General features: G+C 40.6%; 1 protein-coding gene and 1 long non-coding RNA gene across 3 annotated transcripts; both read right to left on the reverse strand.

Moving 5' to 3' along the window:
• Nucleotides 1–1738: 1738 nt before the first annotated feature.
• Nucleotides 1739–18727, reverse strand: LOC110880189. 2 transcript variants are annotated; one of them, XR_004868260.1, is made up of 5 exons: nucleotides 18476–18724; nucleotides 18030–18408; nucleotides 17458–17686; nucleotides 2612–2671; nucleotides 1740–2124 (listed from the first exon to the last, which is right to left on the reverse strand). It is a non-coding gene; the product is annotated as an uncharacterized LOC110880189 (long non-coding RNA). The 2 variants fall into 2 exon arrangements; XR_002559253.2 differs by having other exon boundaries at nucleotides 1739–2124; nucleotides 17458–18408; nucleotides 18476–18727.
• An 847-nt stretch (nucleotides 18728–19574) lies between these two features.
• On the reverse strand, nucleotides 19575–20688 carry LOC110880188 (acid phosphatase 1). Its single transcript, XM_022128772.2, has 3 exons — nucleotides 20293–20688; nucleotides 20012–20218; nucleotides 19575–19940 (listed from the first exon to the last, which is right to left on the reverse strand). The coding sequence occupies exons 1-3, from the start codon at nucleotides 20658–20660 to the stop codon at nucleotides 19766–19768; spliced, it is 750 nt and encodes a 249-aa protein (XP_021984464.1). The 5' UTR covers nucleotides 20661–20688; the 3' UTR covers nucleotides 19575–19765.
• Between the last annotated feature and the right edge of the window lie 1840 nt (nucleotides 20689–22528).

Consider the following 22528-nt stretch of genomic DNA (forward strand, 5'->3'; position numbering starts at 1 on the left):
TTGCTCGGATGGTCCCTATGGTTTCACGTTTTTTTCACGTTTAGTCATCACCTTTTGAAATAGCAGGTATAATCTATGGTTTGTCATTTTGTTACTCGGATAGTCCCCATACATTTACTCAGGGGACTATCCGAGTAACAAAATGACAAAACATAGGGAGCATACCTGTTATTTTCAAACTAACTGACATCTACTCAGGGGACTATCCGAGTAACAAAATGACAAACCATATGGAGCATACCTGCTATTTCCAAAAGGTGGGGACTAAACGTGAAAAAATGTGAAACCACAGGGACCATCCAGGCAATTAACTCTAAAAAAACAATTACATATTTTCCCTTCCTAACTCATATATATTACATATTTCTCCTTTTCATTAAAAACTCTTATTAAATGACTATTTTACCCTTAAGGAACTATTCAATGAATATTTACATATTTCCTATTTCTAATATCATCAATCAATTGCATAGGGGTGAGCAAATTAACCACCATAATCGATAACCGACATAACCGAACCACTGATAACTGATAACCAATATAACCAATGGTTATGGTTATGAAACTTTTTATAACCGCTCAATCGGTTATGGTTATGGTTACGAAGCTTTGGTTAACCGATATAACTGAAACCGAACCGAACTTGTGATGTTAACTTTATATAATGGATTTGTGTTTTACAAAACCATAAAGAAGGTTTTTACTAAGATAAAAGTATGTTAGTAACAAAATGATCTTGATGTAGATGCCATTTATTTTGATAAAGAACTAAGGTCTTATGGCCATAATTGTTTTTCTTTGAGAATTACCTTTTTAAAAAGAACCCTAAATCGGTAGTTTAACCAAAAGGTTTAGTCTCTGTTATCTTATAAAATAGGCTCCAGCTAAGTTCAAATCGTGCACAACCCTATTTATTTCAAACCTTGCTTGGTTACTTAACCCACCAAAATTAACCAAAACCAAACCGTAACTGACTTCATAGCCGATTAACCGTAACCAAAGTTTGGTTATGGTTACCAAAACTCTATAACCAAACTAGCGGTTATGGTTATGGTTAATAGTAAAAACTAAACCAAACCGACCTATGCACACCCCTACAATTACATGTCTCCCCAATTCCATATTCTTTCACTCTGCACAGGAGTAACAAGATCATAATCAAACTTTCAAAAATACAAACTTTGTTTGAAGAAGTAAGCATTACATTTTTGTTTCAGAGTTTACATCCGCCCCTGAACCCACAAGTATTCATATTTTATATTATACCATCTTGTTGTCTTAAATTATGTGTGTAGTATCGGAAAGACCAGATTATGAAAACATGGTCCAAAAATCGTTTTTGGTTGAGAAACTTATGTCAGATGCAAAAACTAGTCCACTAGAAAGCTTAAATTGTAATGATTTGGTGATCAATCTGTGACGATTTAGGTTGAAAAACAAGTTCCAATGTCTCTGGAGTGTGGTGGTCGGTGGCGGCGGTGTGGTGGTATGTGGTGACTCCGACGATGTTAGCTTTGATACTGAGCTGAAACACCTTTGTGTGTGTAATTGTAAATATGTTGTATTGATGTAATAAGGATTTACAATGAGGGGGTTATTTACATAATGTCACCTCTAATTTATTCTAACTAGTGTTATTTATCGTCGTGCGTTGCGCGATTCACAATATGTTTTTTTGTGGTGTTTCATATAAGGTGTATTCGATTCTCTAATATGTGTGAATTAGACTTGACTCTAGTATGTGTGAATTGGACTTTATACTATGTACATACACAATCTGTATTGAATTGGATGGAATAACGTTTAGGACAAATAAGTATCAAATCAGATCCATTTAAGATTATTGCCTCCATTGTTTGTCCACACTGCCCCCTGCTGCTGGTAGTTAGGCCCTCCAACAATGCTTGGTGGTATTGCTCCAGTGTTTTGCGGTGGTGGTGAGCCATTCTAGTTGTTTGCTGGCCGGTTGATGATGGGTGGTAGTGCTCTATTCCAGTTGTTGAGTGGTGGCCTAAAGTCTATCTCTATAAGATGTGCAACAACTGGTGGCCAATCTTGATGAACGTAGTTGCTTGAAAAAATACTCATATCTGTATAATAGATAGTGAAAGGGAAATCTGCAAACTAACAAAGCACAAAAACGATTATAAGCGAGTATTATCTCAAACTTTAACATCAAGATAAGCAATAAGTATACCGAAATACTTTTATAGTCGAGGTTGAACTGTTACGCCTTGACTTTTTTAGTCAAACACAGTACCCTTACAACACAAAAACCATCCCAGTTTGATAAAACTTTAGCACCAACAACTCTCCAACTCTTGTACATGGTATTGGGTTTAATGCAACTGTAAATTTAAAGAAAACCATTATCTTTTATGTCGATTAATATTTCGCAAGTTAAACCTTTTACAAAGACTTGATTAACCCTTTCTTTTGAAACATTTGTTATCAGGTCATAAATCACCCAGCATTTAACTAATATGCCTTACTGTTTGACTATAAAAGTTAAAGCCCCCTAGTGTAGTTCAAGAACTTTGTGAATCATAACAAAGCAATATAAATGAATTATTCTGTGTGTGTGTGTTAGGGTGGGCTTTTACCACTTTACCTGTACAAGATTTCAGTCTCGCGAGTCCTTGGATTGTCACTGTTCTTCAATCAACGCTACCTGCCACATTGAATTTAGTCTCCATAATTCAATCTCGCTTTGATTTTTAAAATGAAAAAAAGAGCTTACTAAAATAGTGTTGCCATCGCTGGCTGTCACACCCCGATTTCCACGTGTCTCACCGGTGGGCCCGGTGGGGGATTACCGTGACGATGTTGGCAACAATATAGTCAAACCACACAATTATATAATGCACAGCGGAAGCTTAAAGATAAATATATAAACTTCAACCTCAGGTTGTAATATCAAATGTATTACAGAAGTTGAATATATCCACAGCGGATCGTAAATAAACATAAAGTGTTGTTCCATCAGATACTGCAATCAAGCTTGCGAGACTTATCACGACGCTAGGGAGCTAATACCAGCCAATTTACGTTTAGGTACCTGCACTTAATCTTTTTGGGGAAAATACGTCAGTTTACACTGGTAAATACATTCAACTGACACATTTGAAAATGTTTATTAAAATTGATTTGAATGCACACGGCACAAACTCTTTTATAACTTGGGAAAATTATAATAAAATCTTGTGAACGTTTTACATGTTCTTTTATGCGTTCAGTAGCCCGGGTCGTGCCGGGTTAAAGATTTATAGACACACCACGTTTGCGTAAAACCGTAGTATAAAAACCAACGGCTACGTCTTTTAATTTAATGTCGACACTTTATACCGGGTGTACGCCTACACCGGGATGTCGATGGTCGTGGCCATTTCGTAAAATGATGCCAAGGATATCCGGGACAACGGTCATTAAACCCCCCAAAGGCTTATAAGCAACAAAACTGTTTAAATGAGCCGATCATATTATTTAATTAACCACCTAAGCGATGGAAGAATATAATGCTCAATCAAGCGGTATTAATATACCGTAACCCAAGCCCATATCGGGGAAATAAGTTAAAGTATTTACCTTTGCAAGTATATTTCCTTATTTTGGATTAAATCACCGATAGCTTTTACTGGGGCTCCTAATCTGGAACGAAGGTTTTAATTAACCTCTTAGAATCCTAACGGGTCGTTATAATGGTCGTAGCCTAGACCGGTTGGTTCCGATATATATATATATATATATGGTTTAATCGCGTGAAAGGCGAAAACCGAGAATGGAGTGTGATTCTGACCCAACAAGTTCAGAGACTTGTTTTATACGGGTTTATGGTTCACGCTCTGAATTTTGGGGTTCAAATAATATAATTTGACCCGTATCGGCTAATTTATGAAAACTAGTTTCATAAGCCGAACCGTGCGCGCAATAGGCGAAACGGTTAACCATGAGAGTCGTACGCTTATTTCCTAAGTCAATATGCCTTAAATGAGTCGTGGTATCAGTAGGATACCTTCCGTGACGCCCGTAACGAGTTTAAGTCAATACTATGCCCCGTAGGGGCTTTTCGGTCATTTTAAAGATTTTAAAAGGGCTTTTCGAATTCTACAGGAAATCTAAGTTTCCCGAATAGTTTATAAAGCTTAAAATACTTTATTTATTATTTAAAATCAGTAGCAACTGGAATCGGGTCAAAAGACCTTGTAGAACTCATGCTTTGGCCGAAAAGGGCATATTCGGTATTTACCGAACCGTAGCCATAACCGCAGGTTATGAGCGAGGTAAAAATTATTAAAAATCTTTAAAATTCCCAAAATATTATTTTAATACAGTGGGTAAAAGTTTTGGTGACGAAATCTTGGTTTAGATAGGTGTTATGCTAATTGCGCCGTTTATTACAAAAGTTTATCTAAATTGCGCTAATTAGCATATCTCTCATTCTAGACCTCGGATTGACGTGAAACTTTAAGGACATGCTTATAATTTAATAAGCAAGGTTTTGGTCCGCTCACGTGTCCGGAATACTCGTTTTAATTTCACAAGGCCGTTACGGTCAACTTTTAGGCGAATGACGGAAATGCGCAAAAGACTCGGATAACTCATGAACCGATCACAGAGGTTTATACCGACATGTGACCTGGTCCTAAGAGAGTCTTAAGGTATATTTATACCTCACTAAAACGGGTCAGAACTGAAGTCAAAGCAAAAGTCAAACTTTTGCGACATTCGGCTCCGAACCGGGTCAATATAGCAAATGATCGATTCAAACGAGCGCAAACAAGCTTATATACTTATTATCATATTTTATAAGTGTCAAAAAAGGTTTCATAACATATACATTACAGATTATGCATAAATCGCTAAAATAGCTTTCTGTTAACTTTTTAACCGCACGTTTGACTCGATTTTTGACATAGTTAGAGTGGTGATCAGGGGGAACCTTTTTAGGGGTTTATTACCCACATAATTACCTACTCAAAACTACTTTTGATCCGTCATAAGACTGAACCATTTGCAAGTTATTGTAATGACAACCGTTAGTTACGACGGTTGCGTTTATGAGCTATAACTATGGAAATGCATGACCAAAATGGTTGTGAACGACTTACAGAAGTGTGTTCTTGCTTAGAGAGCAGAGATGGATGCTAGAGAGCTCTTGAAATAATCAGATGAATGTGTTTTGTGTTGTGTGAATGTTATGCACATAATGTGGCTATTTATAGCCAAAGAAAGCTCTCTAGATCACTACACAACAACTTATACTGGTCATGATGATGGGTAGATGTCCCCTGAGTGATATGGGTCGAGTAGGGGGCACCCATGCCTCATTGATTGGTGTTTGGTCGTTCAAGTGCTCCAAAAGGCAAGTAGTTACAAGTATTCTGCATCTGGGTGTCTAATGCGGCCCGCATGGAAGTTCCATGCGTTTATAATGCGGGCCGCCTAAGATTCAAAGATCAGACGCGTAAAAGAGGAGGCTCGCGGCCCGCCTCAACTTAACCAACATGCAATGCGGGTCGCGTAGGGCCTATTTTTCAGATTTTTAAAATCTTTTGAAATGATTACGAAATCCTGGTAATTAATAACGAAATCTTTCGTAATGATTTACCTGACCTTTCGGGTTTGAAGGGGTAACTTTGCGGTTTGGCCCTCGGTTATTTACCGATAGGGGCCTCGTGTTATTTACCCGCGTTGCTAAGTCCCCGGTTTATTTATTAATTATTCAGAAAGCCTTAACTTTCACTGTTGACGCTTTTAACCCTTCTCATACGAATTTGAGTATAACTCTTTCGTTTTAAGACGGAACTTCGCGGAATTTATACAGTTTATTCTAGTGAGCGTATAATACTGTTACGAAGCCTTGGGAACGTTAAAGGGTCACTCAGAGGTAATATTAAACATGTTGATACAGTTAACCCCTGTAGCTCGTAATCTCTCACTTTCTTCCGCGTTTCGCTTCCGTACGATTTATGATTTATTCGTTTGAAGGTTCAAGCGTTATTTAGGGTTACTATACAGTATATTTACCCTTGTTGACATTTATAACCCTCGAATTTTATATACTTTCAAGGTTTGTCAAAATTAGTCCTTTATTTATTATAGATGCCACGTGTAAACAAATGACACGTGTTAACACATCATTGGACACAAAAATTCGAGGTGTTACATCCTCACCCCCTTAAAATAAATCTCGACCCGAGATTTACTCAAATAAATAGGGGTACTTTTCTTTCATTGTAGCTTCGACTTCCCATGTATATTCAGGACCTCTACGAGCATCCCATTTGACTTTTACAATCGGTACGTGCTTTCTGCGAAGCTTCTTCACCTGTCGATCTTCAATCGACAAAGGTTTTTCTATAAATTTTAAGCTCTCATCTATATGCACATCTGTGTGTGGAATTACCAATGATTCATCGGCGAAGCACCTTTTGAGATTGCAGATGTGGAACACATTGTGAATTCCATTGAGCTCTTCAGGCAAGTTTAACTTATAGGCAACTGATCCGACCCGTTCAATGACCTCAAAAGGTCCTATGTATCTCGGACTCAGCTTGCCCTTCTTGCCGAAACGCATCACCCCCTTCCAGGGTGATACCTTAAGCAACACTTTTTCACCTACTTCGAAGTGAAGATCCTTACGTTTTGGATCAGCGTAGCTTTTCTGCCTATCGCGGGCAGCCTTGAGACGTTCCCGGATCTGGACAATCTTGTCCGTTGTCTGGAAAACAATCTCTGGTCCCGATAGTTGGACCTCTCCTACTTCCGCCCAACAAGCAGGCGATCTACATTTCCTACCGTATAATGCCTCGAAAGGCGCAGCCTTTATGCTGGTGTGGTAGCTATTATTGTAGGAGAATTCGATCAGGGGTAGGTTCTTATCCCAGTTACCACCTAAATCGATCGCACATGCACGAAGCATGTCTTCTAGCGTTTGGATAGTACGCTCACTTTGACCGTCCGTCTGTGGATGGTAAGCCGTACTAAAGTTTAAACGCGTGCCCAAAGATTGCTGGAAACTTTTCCAGAAATGAGATGTGTATCTAGTATCCCTGTCGGAAATAATAGACACAGGTATGCCGTGTAAGGCTACAATCTTATCAACATAAAGTTGGGCTAACATATCGGAGCTATACGTCTCCTTGATGGGTAGAAAATGAGCTGATTTAGTCAGCCTATCGACTATGACCCATATTGTATCATTTCCTTTCCTGGTTTTGGGTAACTTGGTTATGAAGTCCATAGTTACGCATTCCCACTTCCACTCGGGAAGTTCAGGCTGTTGTAGCAAGCCAGACGGCTTTTGGTGCTCGGCTTTCACTTGAGCACAAGTCAAGCACTTTGCTACGTGGGCGGCTACAAACTTTTTCAAGCCTATCCACCAATAATTTGCCTTCAAATCTTGATACATCTTGTCAGCACCAGGATGGACTGGGTATTTGGAACTATGGGCTTCCTGGAGAACAACATCTCGTAGTCCTCCATAAATCGGAACCCATATACGTCCGTTCAGCCTAAGAATTCCATCCTTGCTAAGAGTCAACTACTCCTCAGTTACTCCCAGCTTTTCATTGGGGTAATTAGCTTCCAACACAGCCTCTCGCTGTGCAGCTAAAATCCTTTCAATTAAATTGTTCTTGACCTCAATGCTCTTGGCATTGATTCGAATAGGTTTTACCCTTTCCTTTCTGCTCAAGGCATCGGCGACTACATTCGCCTTGCCGGGATGGTACCTGATCTCGCAATCATAGTCATTCAGGGTCTCCATCCAACGGCGCTGCCTCATGTTCAACTCCTTTTGGTTGAACAGGTGCTGGAGGCTCTTGTGATTAGAATAAATTACAAATTTAATACCATAAAGGTAATGCCTCCATAATTTCAGTGCAAATACAACGGCACCCAACTCCAAATCATGGGTGGTGTAATTCTTTTCGTGCACCTTTAATTGCCTTGAAGCATAGGCAATCACCTTGCCCTTCTGCATAAGCACACACCCCATGCCTGTGTGTGATGCATCGCAGTAAACTACGAATTCATCTGTACCTTCCGGTAATGTCAACACAGGTGCGTTGCTTAGCTTTTGCTTCAGTATTTCGAAGGACTCTTGCTGCTTTGGGCCCCAAATGTACTTTTCTTTCTTCTTGGTCAAGGAAGTCAAGGGCGCAGCAATCCTCGAGAAATTTTCAATAAATCTCCGGTAGTATCCTGCTAACCCCAGGAAACTACGGATTTCGGTAGGCGTCTTTGGCTCCTGCCAGTTCATGACCGCCTCTACCTTAGCGGGATCCACTTGGATACCACGCTCGCTCACAACGTGTCCTAAAAACTGGACCTCTCGTAGCCAGAATTCACATTTCGAGAATTTGGCGTAGAGTTTCTCACGTTGTAGTAATTCGAGAATGCAACGAAGGTGCTTCTCGTGGTCTGCTTGGTTCTTGGAGTATATAAGGATATCGTCGATGAAGACGATGACGAATTTGTCCAAATACGGCTTGCAGACGCGATTCATGAGATCCATGAACGCAGCCGGTGCATTTGTGAGCCCAAAAGGCATCACTAGGAACTCGTAATGACCATAGCGAGTCCTAAATGCAGTTTTGTGAACATCTTCATCTCTGACCCTTAGCTGATGATAACCCGACCTTAAGTCGATCTTTGAGAAGTAGCTTGCTCCTTGCAGCTGATCGAATAGATCATCGATCCTTGGTAAAGGATATCTATTCTTTATGGTAACTTTATTTAGTTCCCTATAGTCGATGCACAACCGCATCGATCCGTCCTTCTTCTTTACAAATAGGACAGGAGCTCCCCAGGGAGATGAACTAGGTCTGATAAAACCTTTCGCCAGCAGTTCATCCAACTGGGTCCTCAGTTCTTTCATTTCCGTCGGAGCTAATCTGTAAGGTGCTCTTGCTATCGGAGCTGCTCCAGGAATGATGTCTATTCTGAACTCCACTTGTCTATCTGGTGGCAAACCAGGTAGTTCTTCAGGAAAAACCTCGGGGTATTCAGAAATGACGGGAAGATCCTCGATCTTCAGCTTTGGTTCTTCTATTATCACCTGAGCCATGTAAATTACACAGCCTCTGTTCAAACACCTTGAAGCTTTCAGCATAGATACGTCTTCGGGCAACCCATACTGCGTATCTCCTTGAATGGTAAGCGATTCACCACTCGGAGTCTTTAGCACTATATGCCTCTTGCCGCAAATGATTTGGGCCTGATTACGGGATAACCAGTCCATGCCTAGCACAATGTCAAAACCCGCTAATTTGAAGGGAAATAGAGATAAAGGAAAAGAATGGTTCCTAATGGACATTTCGCATCCTTCTAGAACAGTAGAGACGGTTTCTATCGTGCCGTCTGCTAACTCTACTTCGTATTTCACGTCAAGGGTTTTGATTGGCATATTTAGTAGTTGGCAAAATTTCTGGTCTACAAAGGATTTATCAGCGCCAGAATCGAATAGTACTCTTGCAAATATATTATTTACGAGAAAAGTACCTGTAAGCACATTGTCGTCCTTAACCGCTTCCTTTGCATCCATGCGAAAAACTCTCGCATTCGACTTCTTTGTTTCTTCCGCCTTCTTGGCATACTTTGGGCAGTTACTCTTGATATGCCCCTTTTCATTACAACCATAGCAGGTTGCATCCTTTATCCTTTTGCACTCCACGGTCTTATGATCCTTGGACTTGCATAGCCCACAGGATGGAGTCTTTTGTTGCGACTGTGAACCAGACGCAAACCTACACTTCCCGGAGTGAGGTTTCTTGCAGACCTTGCAGTGAGGTCTTCCATCAGCTTGCCCCTCCTTCTTTGCCTCCGACCCTCTCTTGCCCTCACCGTTTCCACGGTGCTTTTTCCCAGACTTTCGTGAGGTATCATCCTCACGTTTTCGCTTTTCAGCCTCCTTGCTCCTTTGTGCCCTCAGACGGACAGCATCAAGTGTAAGAGACAAGGAGAGGTCAGTAACTGACCTGAAGGTCGTCGGCCTAGAGGCCTTCACACTGGCCTTGATTGCCGGCTCTAAGCCCCCAATGAAGCGGGCAATCCTTCGAGGTTCTGGTGTCACAAGATATGGCACCAGGCGTGACATGGTGTTAAAGCTTGTCAGATATGCTTGACAATCCAGGTTTGTCATCACTAGTGAGACAAAGTCCGCCTCAATCTTCTCAACCTCGTGCTGAGGGCAGTAGTTTTCTTTAATGAGAGCAATAAATTCCTCCCATGTCATCTTGTACAAAGCAGACTTACCAGATGCCTGCACCAACGCCCTCCACCATGCCAGGGCCTCGCCCTTAAAAGACTGGGACACATACTTCACCACATCCCTCGCTGCACACCCGCTGATGTCCACAATAGTGTCCATCTCATCTAGCCAGGTGATGCAATCAACAGCACCTTTCTCCCCTGTAAATTCCCGGGGCTTACATGATACAAAGTATTTGTAGGTGCAACCCTTAGCATTTGATGCATCAGTATATTCTCTATCGCGATGAACGCTGTGCTCAGTGGACGAGTGTTTGTCGTCATCTTTCTTGGGTTCAGAGGGTGGTTTGGAGTGTGTCTTTGGTTTAGAGGGTGGTTTTGACACGGTTCTGCCTTGGGACTCAGTATATTGACGATCAATAGCTGCCTGAACAGCATTGTCAATCAGAGCCTTCAGTTGTGCGCCGGTCAGATGCACTGGCGTATTGTCATAGTCATCTTCATTTGTGTGGCTGTTCTCTCCGTTGGGATCCGCCATTGTAACTTGAATCTGTTACAGAAGATAACAAAATTTTGTTCAGGAGATTATTATATAATTTTCTTTTATGACAATTTGTCAACCATGGTACAGAGACCATATTTGGTTAACTTATTAATTCATTACATATTAGGATCTGAATATATCCTATTTCAGCTATATAGATAGTATTGGCGGCATAAAGCCTAATCATGATGATGTTTTATAATATTAGCCGAGATTTCAGAGAATCAAAGGCATAGAGAATTGAACCGTAGTTCTTTTATCTCTTTCTGACAGGGAGTCATAGACTACCACCGCCTTTTGTCTTTATAAGACAATTATTATGGCCCATAGGCACTACACCTATAATGGATGTTTTAATATGGTTGGCCCGTAGGCACTACATCTCAAATGGATGTTTTTAATAAGGTTGGCCCGTAGGCACCACATCACTAATGGATGTTTTTATAAGGTTGGCCCGTAGGCACTACATCTCTAATGGATGTTTTAATATGGTTGGCCCGTAGGCACTACATCTCTAATGGATGTCTTAATATGGTTGGCCCGTAGGCACTACATCACTAATGGATGTTTTTATAATACTGGCCCGTAGGCACTACATCACTAATGGATGTTTTAATAATATTGGCCCGTAGGCATTACATCACTAATGGATGTTTTAATAATATTGATCACCTTCATTGGTGATTTAACCCACGATTTATAAATCATTTAGTTGGGTTTTGAAATCCTTAAAGGATCATTGTATATGAATGACGTGCGTGATTTTAACGAATCACATCTGCCATGATTGTTAACATGCGTACAGAGGTTAACAGGGAATCAGAATCTTTTCAATTAGGTCGTACCATCTTGACTGGATCTTAAAAGACACCAAGCTAGGTTTCACCTTTTAAGATTCTTTATTTAGGCAGATCAATATAAAAGGAATGGTTTTGATTTATTTTATACATATTAAAACAAAACTCATAACATACATTCCAAAATCTCAAATACAATTACATATTGCCCTAAACGGGTCTTTCAAATAGTACATACCTCCATAGAGGTTTTTAAAATAAGTAACAAGTCCACGCAGGGACTAATACGAGATAGATGTCCATGCAAGGACTCAAAATAAGTCCACGTAGGGACTGAAATATGATAAGTTGTCCACACAGGGACTTATTTTAAAGTAGAAATTACATTCGTACAACTATTAAGGGCTAATGGTCACGTTTCTTCTTTTTGCCCTTTAGTAGGTTCGCCAAGCCTTTGAGAAATCCTCGGTGGCTCTTTTTCTCTTCTTCGAACTCTCTCTCCACACGATCCAGTCGATGGAGTATTTCTTCCTGTTCAGGAGGAGAGAAACGTGGTTGCGGCGCTTGATGTGGAACTGGAGATCTGGGAGGTATTGGATACCCATGAGCTGAGTAGTCCGGTGGTCCCATGTTTCCATGTGCTCCGTCAGGGTAGCGCGCATTATATCTTGCGGACACCACATAGGGGTCGCGCTCATAGCCGTAGTTGTATTGTGCTTGTGACGGTTCGAACGGGTTGTAAGCCGTTGGACCCGTATAAGCAGGTATGGGTTGGTCATACCCAAATGGTGGCGAATTTTGTGCAGCTGGTGCGGAGTTCGCCTCCTGTATAGGACTTGAGGTTCTTCTTCTCGTAGTGGCGGATAGTGGCTACTACTAGACTGTCGAGGAGTGCTGAAGTGGATACCCCCTCCTCCTCGTGTAGACATACGAGCATTCGTCCTCCTTCGCCTTGGCGGATCAGGTATTACTGGTTGCGCCGGTGGCGGAGGTGGTGGCGTAACTGCCTCAAAGCGTGAATCCTCAGAGGGATCCTGTGGATGTCGCGGTTGTTGAGATGTCTGTTGGGGTGGTGTGTAGTACCACTCATGTCGGTCAAACAACGCTTGGAAACTGTCTGGTCCTTGATAAGGTGTGCCATGGAAGGATGACCCATCAGAGACTTCTATCGGATGCGTGGGCGTACCACGAGCTGGTTCAGTAGGATCCTCATCTTCCTCCATGGGATCTTCAGAAAAGTGGTCTTGTGGCCCTAGTGGAACAAAACCTGAAGGTTCCTGTATGTAGTCAGCTGGATTAAACTGACCTATGTAGTATGGAGTAGGGTCGTCATAATTCCGGGTCGATACCGAACGTTGTAGAGGTATGAAGGAAGGTTGTGGGTTGTTGGGATCATTTTCTGAGTTTGGTCCAAAGGAGTGCCGGTAGGATGCCGTTGAGCTGTGCGAAGTGGAATGCCTCGCGGGTTCGTAGAGATCTCTTCGTCGTTGTGGTTCTTCGCTCCTTGTCATCGAAGGATGTCTTGTACCAGATGGTCCAGCTTCGTTATCGTGATGTGTCACGATTTCTCCTCGGCCTCTTCTTCCCCTTCCTCTTCCTCGGAATATAACGGGTGGCATTTTCCTGCTCCAAAACTTATTAAAAATCGAAATGAAAGTAAAGACAAAAAGGAGTATTAATCCGAACTTGTCCTAAGTTCTTGTCTAGACTCAAGTATGTGCAATTGTGTCATTGAGATTAAACACAATAGGATAGTGTTTAATTCACTTAATGTTGGCTCTGATACCAACCTGTCACACCCCGATTTCCACGTGTCTCACCGGTGGGCCCGGTGGGGGATTACCGTGACGATGTTGGCAACAATATAGTCAAACCACACAATTATATAATGCACAGCGGAAGCTTAAAGATAAATATATAAACTTCAACCTCAGGTTGTAATATCAAATGTATTACAGAAGTTGAATATATCCACAGCGGATCGTAAATAAACATAAAGTGTTGTTCCATCAGATACTGCAATCAAGCTTGCGAGACTTATCACGACGCTAGGGAGCTAATACCAGCCAATTTACGTTTAGGTACCTGCACTTAATCTTTTTGGGGAAAATACGTCAGTTTACACTGGTAAATACATTCAACTGACACATTTGAAAATGTTTATTAAAATTGATTTGAATGCACACGGCACAAACTCTTTTATAACTTGGGAAAATTATAATAAAATCTTGTGAACGTTTTACATGTTCTTTTATGCGTTCAGTAGCCCGGGTCGTGCCGGGTTAAAGATTTATAGACACACCACGTTTGCGTAAAACCGTAGTATAAAAACCAACGGCTACGTCTTTTAATTTAATGTCGACACTTTATACCGGGTGTACGCCTACACCGGGATGTCGATGGTCGTGGCCATTTCGTAAAATGATGCCAAGGATATCCGGGACAACGGTCATTAAACCCCCCAAAGGCTTATAAGCAACAAAACTGTTTAAATGAGCCGATCATATTATTTAATTAACCACCTAAGCGATGGAAGAATATAATGCTCAATCAAGCGGTATTAATATACCGTAACCCAAGCTCATATAGGGGAAATAAGTTAAAGTATTTACCTTTGCAAGTATATTTCCTTATTTTGGATTAAATCACCGATAGCTTTTACTGGGGCTCCTAATCTGGAACGAAGGTTTTAATTAACCTCTTAGAATCCTAACGGGTCGTTATAATGGCCGTAGCCTAGACCGGTTGGTTCCGATATATATATATATATATATATGGTTTAATCGCGTGAAAGGCGAAAACCGAGAATGGAGTGTGATTCTGACCCAACAAGTTCAGAGACTTGTTTTATACGGGTTTATGGTTCACGCTCTGAATTTTGGGGTTCAAATAATATAATTTGACCCGTATCGGCTAATTTATGAAAACTAGTTTCATAAGCCGAACCGTGCGCGCAATAGGCGAAACGGTTAACCATGAGAGTCGTACGCTTATTTCCTAAGTCAATATGCCTTAAATGAGTCGTGGTATCAGTAGAATACCTTCCGTGACGCCCGTAACGAGTTTAAGTCAATACTATGCCCCGTAGGGGCTTTTCGGTCATTTTAAAGATTTTAAAAGGGCTTTTCGAATTCTACAGGAAATCTAAGTTTCCCGAACAGTTTATAAAGCTTAAAATACTTTATTTATTATTTAAAATCAGTAGCAACTGGAATCGGGTCAAAAGACCTTGTAGAACTCATGTTTTGGCCGAAAAGGGCATATTCGGTATTTACCGAACCGTAGCCATAACCGCAGGTTATGAGCGAGGTAAAAATTATTAAAAATCTTTAAAATTCCCAAAATATTATTTTAATACAGTGGGTAAAAGTTTTGGTGACGAAATCTTGGTTTAGATAGGTGTTATGCTAATTGCGCCGTTTATTACAAAAGTTTATCTAAATTGCGCTAATTAGCATATCTCTCATTCTAGACCTCGGATTGACGTGAAACTTTAAGGACATGCTTATAATTTAATAAGCAAGGTTTTGGTCTGCTCACATGTCCGGAATACTCGTTTTAATTTCACAAGGCCGTTACGGTCAACTTTTAGGCGAATGACGGAAATGCGCAAAAGACTCGGATAACTCATGAACCGATCACAGAGGTTTATACCGACATGTGACCTGGTCCTAAGAGAGTCTTAAGGTATATTTATACCTCACTAAAACGGGTCAGAACTGAAGTCAAAGCAAAAGTCAAACTTTTGCGACATTCGGCTCCGAACCGGGTCAATATAGCAAATGATCGATTCAAACGAGCGCAAACAAGCTTATATACTTATTATCATATTTTATAAGTGTCAAAACAGGTTTCATAACATATACATTACAGATTATGCATAAATCGCTAAAATAGCTTTCTGTTGACTTTTTAACCGCACGTTTGACTCGATTTTTGACATAGTTAGAGTGGTGATCAGGGGGAACCTTTTTAGGGGTTTATTACCCACATAATTACCTACTCAAAACTACTTTTGATCCGTCATAAGACTGAACCATTTGCAAGTTATTGTAATGACAACCGTTAGTTACGACGGTTGCGTTTATGAGCTATAACTATGGAAATGCATGACCAAAATGGTTGTGAACGACTTACAGAAGTGTGTTCTTGCTTAGAGAGCAGAGATGGATGCTAGAGAGCTCTTGAAATAATCAGATGAATGTGTTTTGTGTTGTGTGAATGTTATGCACATAATGTGGCTATTTATAGCCAAAGAAAGCTCTCTAGATCACTACACAACAACTTATACTGGTCATGATGATGGGTAGATGTCCCCTGAGTGATATGGGTCGAGTAGGGGGCACCCATGCCTCATTGATTGGTGTTTGGTCGTTCAAGTGCTCCAAAAGGCAAGTAGTTACAAGTATTCTGCATCTGGGCGTCTAATGCGGCCCGCATGGAAGTTCCATGCGTTTATAATGCGGGCCGCCTAAGATTCAAAGATCAGACGCGTAAAAGAGGAGGCTCGCGGCCCGCCTCAACTTAACCAACATGCAATGCGGGTCGCGTAGGGCCTATTTTTCAGATTTTTAAAATCTTTTGAAATGATTACGAAATCCTGGTAATTAATAACGAAATCTTTCGTAATGATTTACCTGACCTCTCGGGTTTGAAGGGGTAACTTTGCGGTTTGGCCCTCGGTTATTTACCGATAGGGGCCTCGTGTTATTTACCCGCGTTGCTAAGTCCCCGGTTTATTTATTAATTATTCAGAAAGCCTTAACTTTCACTGTTGACGCTTTTAACCCTTCTCATACGAATTTGAGTATAACTCTTTCGTTTTAAGACGGAACTTCGCGGAATTTATACAGTTTATTCTAGTGAGCGTATAATACTGTTACGAAGCCTTGGGAACGTTAAAGGGTCACTCAGAGGTAATATTAAACATGTTGATACAGTTAACCCCTGTAGCTCGTAATCTCTCACTTTCTTCCGCGTTTCGCTTCCGTGCGATTTATGATTTATTCGTTTGAAGGTTCAAGCGTTATTTAGGGTTACTATACAGTATATTTACCCTTGTTGACATTTATAACCCTCGAATTTTATATACTTTCAAGGTTTGTCAAAATTAGTCCTTTATTTATTATAGATGCCACGTGTAAACAAATGACACGTGTTAACACATCATTGGACACAAAAATTCGAGGTGTTACATCCTCACCCCCTTAAAATAAATCTCGACCCGAGATTTACTCAAATAAATAGGGGTACTTTTCTTTCATTGTAGCTTCGACTTCCCATGTATATTCAGGACCTCTACGAGCATCCCATTTGACTTTTACAATCGGTACGTGCTTTCTGCGAAGCTTCTTCACCTGTCGATCTTCAATCGACAAAGGTTTTTCTATAAATTTTAAGCTCTCATCTATATGCACATCTGTGTGTGGAATTACCAATGATTCATCGGCGAAGCACCAATGATTCAACATCGCACAGCACGTCAGCACACTAATACTGGTAATCATCATTGTATTATAATTTTATAATTAATGAAATAACACTTTGTTTTGTTAGTTGCTGTTTGTCTTCAATATCTTATTACAGCAGTAGCCGTTCTTCATCCTTTTGCAAGTCAGTCAACCGTCTTTTAGAGTAAACCGTAACCACCACAGTGGTTGCATAATTAACAAACCTAAAAACCGCACACATAAATTACGGCATTGAAAGTGTTGTTGGTGGTGCTGGTGTTACTCTTGTCAACACCCATCATTTTCGCTTATTCAACCACAAAAAGATCAATAATTTTCATAAAGAAAACCCATTTTTGATTAAAGATCAAAGTCTTAAATAAAGGGAGATTTAACCATGTTGTTAGTATAGAAGTACTCTACTACAAATAAATTGAAATTTTGCATTCCTAACCTGGAAGTTTCTTTTGATCCATTCCTCTCATCAGTCCCTCTTTCATCAGCTAACCGCTTGCTAGAAAAGTTTGTGTCTCTCCTTAGGTGGGCCTCCAAATTAGCAACTTTCACATCATCAGCATCTCTGTCCTATAGTAGTTTGAGATATGTACCATCTTCACTCTCTCTTGATCACAACCCTCCGCTTTTGTTCTCTTCAATTATCTAGTTACACGGTTAGTGTCCTCCTAAATTTATGATGTATTGTGAGATGAAAGATTATATTCAAAAAGAAGCATAAGTTCACTAAAAATTAATCTTTCAATTTAGTGTGTATAAATTTCAAGAGATGGGTTTAGGGATCTAGGGCTTTTTTTGTATGTGATGCCTTGTATATCATAGAACCGTCATATCCATTTTGAGACTCCAAAACTTGAAGCAGGACCACCATCATTTCTACAAATTCTAATAATCTGATTATCTAGGCGCCATTTTACATGAAAATCTTCATATCAACCAAAAATTGACAAAATAACTCCAACTCATAACTTCAAACAACATGATGGTAAAATGAAAAATGAATGATTAAACCTGTGATTAATCAGCTGCACGATCAGCGCAATATCGACACCTTGACCGGCGCCGCCACAGTTCTTAGGGTTCTCGAAAAACCCTCGAAGTGTGAAATAGATATCAAGAATATATAACCTGTTGATAACACCGGATTGGCTCCGGCCGGTGGATGCCTCTTCATCGCCGTCGACGCCGGTGCGCCGCCATAACCCCGCCACCATGTGCGGCTTATCCTGTCTTTGATGGAGAGCCATGTTCAGCGCATTCACAGTGTTGAAGCCGGAGAGCCAAATCCGTCTCTGTCTTCCATCTCGGGGTTTGTTGATCTACTCGAAAAGGAGACATGCATCTTCAAGTTCTTCCCTGGAATCTTCGCTTGAACCTCGCCGGAGGTTACCTACTCATCAGAAACATGAGTCGTCGGATCTAACCAAATAGCGAACATGCAAGAGAAAAGGGCTTACCGAAAAGATGCCGGAACTTGATCGGAACCCTAGCCGTTTAACCGTCGTCACTATCAGAGCCATGGCAGCCTCCAAGCTAACATCCCCGTCGCCCTCTACTCCTGTACCGTCACAAACGTTGGTCGCTTTCTCTCTCTCTCCGACGCCGTGCTCTCTCCCTCTCTCTCCGATGCCGCACTCCCTCTCTCTCTCTCTTTGTAACTGTTCTGTCGTCTGCCACTCTGCCGTATTCCAAATGTCATCTTCTTAAGTTGATCAGCATTGGAAAATGACCAACATGCCCTCGTTAACTGTTCATTACCTTTCTCTATTATCATATAGTAATAATAATAATTACATTGCGTCTAATATGCAATAACTTGCAACATCTCTTATATGCGTTACTATAAATAATCCTTGGAGGTCTTGTGACGAATCACTTGATTATATATTTTCTTTGTATTATGTGGCCTCTGTGAGACGGTAAAACATAATTAAGTGGTGCAAAATTCCTTCGATTTATGTTTTCTCGGTTCATGGCCTGTTCAAGCTACATAAGCATGTCCCGATTGCCGCTCATAGAAGAAAAAAAAATATTCAATCCATCATTTTGATAGTTTATTGGAGTATTTGGCGTGCTCACAACTATCACTCAGTGGCGGACCCAAAAATTATTTGTTGGGGGTGCGGATAAGGTGTTTAATCATATTTTCAAGGGATGCAGTCGGGTTTTTTTGGCCTAAAATATACACTAATTTTTTTTTCAAGGGGTGCGGCCGCCCTTCCTTGCTATAGGGTAGGTCCGCCCCTACTACCACTTCTCAAATGAGCCGGTAAAGATTGAGATAATTAGTTAATTACGAAGAAATTAAATCTTTAAGCTATTTTTGGATTAATTATAGGTTTAAGTGCTTGGCATTAGATTTTTCCAAGCTAAGTGGAGATCTTTCGATGTGTAATGTTGTCTTTCTTCCCCCTTTATGTTTGTTGTAGTTGTTGGTTTGCCCTTTGCTAGTTGCTTGCTAGCAAGGCTACTTTTATAAAAAAAAAAAAAAAAAAAAAAAAAATTGTCGTTCGAAAAGAAAATCAACTTAATATAGTTTGTTACGGCTAAAGAAGATAATGATAAAACATAACAAGTGCTTCTTAAATACTACATAAAAGTGCTTCTACAATCTACATACACTACATAAACTAAGCTTAGTTTACTCTTGACTTTGAACAAGTCTTATTTATACATACAAACTCACTCACTCACACCAACTAGAAACTTGAAGCACCAATTATTCAATGAAGATGTCATCATGTGAACTAAGGGACGTAGTACAAAGGATTGGGCATCTTAAAGGTACGATCTCCGGTGTTGGTACCGACCAAATCACTCCATTGATCACCCATGTTACCTCTAATTCTGTATCCACCCTCTTCCAACTCTTTTCTTATGCTTGATTTGTACTCCACTGCACTAGCTTCATCATTGTCTCCCCTGCACACATATAAATTTTCAAACAAAACTATACACTAAAAAGTTAATGATTTAAGTGAAATATTGCTGACCTTAGGATGAGCTTCTCCCATTCAGTATAACCAGTTGCCTTAAGATTTTCGATACGAATATCCGTGTATTGTTCATACATTCCAGTGAGAAACACAATCTTAAATCCCAGCTTTATAAGTTTTTTGTACAATTTTAGAGCCGCTGGTATCGCGGGAGCCTCTCCTTTCTCGGCCCATTCAGCAAACGACGTCGTATTAATCACCCCCCTGAATATATTCATCACAAACTCATCAAACACATTTTAAGAATATAAAACCAAAAAAAAAAATTTGATAGTTACTGCCAATTGTTTTCGGCACTGAAATAAGGGATATTGGAGAGTATGGTATCATCTACGTCGAAAACCCAAACGTCCTTGCCGTCATTGGTAAGGTTAAGGCGTTTCGCGTAGTTATAGGCTTCGTTACATACAAGATTACAGTCCTGACGGTACTGTGATCCGGTCATGTAACTGCCTATATAGTCTACGCATTTTGTGGGAACTTGGGTCCAAGCGCGGATGTTGTTTGCCTCGACGCCCACCCGCCAGCTTAAGCATGCGCCGGAGCCTTGAAGGGAATGAGGCAATACCAAGTAGTTTTGGTGGTTGATCGGAAATGCTAAGGAGGTTGTGATGGTTACCACAAGGATAAGACACAAGAAACCCATGTTTTGAATAGCAAGTGTAGTAGTGACGTTGTGTGGTTTTTGTGTTGTTAAATAAGTCATGTTTTGTTAAAATGGGTCTTGTTTCTTGATATATTACGACTTTACCCTTAGAAGTTTTTATAATTTTACTGTTCTTTTATCACAAAGATTTTAGAGTAAAATGCCCGGATGCTCCCTGTGGTTTTGTAAAGTAACACTTATAGTCCTCAACTTTTGAAAATTACACCGGTGCTCTCTGTGGTTTACTTTGTGTTACTCAGATGGTCCCTGGAGTGGATGTCTGTTAGTTTTCACCGTTAAATGAGTGTGAAATAAATCAGGGCATTTGGTTAATGTTTAATTGCTTGGTGTCTATTATGCATGTGAAGATGAAAGAGAGGAGCGTTTAGAGAGAGACGATTTGGGGGGTTTTTAGAAGAAGGAGGTGGGGGTGGGGGTAGGGGTATATATCTAATTTTTAGTGTTTTAATTTAGAGTAAAATGCACGGATAGTCCCTGTGGTTTTGTAAAATAACACCTATAGTCCCCAACTTTTGAAAATTACACTGGTGCTCTTTGTGGTTTGACGAGTTGTTACTCGGATAGTCCCTGGAGTGGATGTTCGTTAGTTTTCTCCGTTAAGTCCATCTAAAATTACTTATTTACCCCTCCTTTTAAAAAATAAAAATTAAAACAATAAAGAAGAAATATTATTAAAGTCAAGCAGGCCCCACCACCTCTCTCACTCTAAACGTGCGATCAATAACAACCACTGCCATCCCCTCATCTTTAGTTCATCTGTGTTCCCGAGTTAAATTAAATAGAGAGTTAATTGCCCGGATAGTCCCTGTGGTTTCACATTTTTTCATGTTTAGTCCCCAACTTTTCAAATTAGCATGTATGCTCCCCGTGGTTTAATCGTTTGTTACTAGGATGGTCCCTGGTGCGAATGGGGGTTAGTTTTCACAGTCTAATAGGTATGAAATTACTAAATTACCCTTACCCACCCACCCCCTTTTCTCCAGCTTTTACCCACCCTATCCCCTTTTCTCCAGCTTTCTTCACAATCTCACACACCACCACCACCATCATCGATCAATGACCACCACCCTCCACCTCCAGTCACCGACGTCTCCAACAAACACCCTATCGAACCACCAGAAAACCTGATTCTAAACAATCAACGACCAACCACCACTGGGAAACCTGATCCTAAACAATCAACCAACCACCTCCACCATATTGAACCACCAACCACTTCCGGTCGACTAGAATCACACGCTAAATGGCCAACCCCCACATCGTCGTCTTTCTGTCGCCATTCTCACACTTCATCGTCTAGATTTTCATTTCAGATCTGATTTTGGGTGACGGATTTTCGTTTCAGGTCTGATTTTGGGTGACGGATACTAGTCGGGAAAACGAGTGGTGGTCACCGGGGCAAAACGGTTTGGGTCACGGCTGCGTTGGTTGCTGGCTCTTGTCTGGGTTTAGAGAGATACAAATCCACGTCAATCCTTCTTCTAGATCCTCGTCATGAGCTGCAAATGGTGGTGGGTTGTTAACATCACAGAGAGTGTAACAACTGTCACTAAAATCAATAATTAGGACGATAATTAGTCAATAAGAAAACCCTAATTAAGACACCCAAGTAATTCTGCATTAGCCCTAAAAATTTCAGAACAACCGGAATTAGGATCAGGACCCCTAAAACTCGAGGGGGCAAACCCTAGTTGAATAGTTATCAATTAAAGTCGTTGTGTAGATCTGATTGGCCAAAAGTTTTGATTCACCAAGGCTAGTCCCGAGCCTAGGCAGCCTATAATTAGACTGCTTAGCTTACGGACCGTAAGGGGATCAGGCATACGGTCCGTAAGGGAGACCCAAAA

This window comes from Helianthus annuus, chromosome 9, assembly GCF_002127325.2.
Source record: "Helianthus annuus cultivar XRQ/B chromosome 9, HanXRQr2.0-SUNRISE, whole genome shotgun sequence".
NCBI lineage: Eukaryota > Viridiplantae > Streptophyta > Magnoliopsida > Asterales > Asteraceae > Helianthus > Helianthus annuus.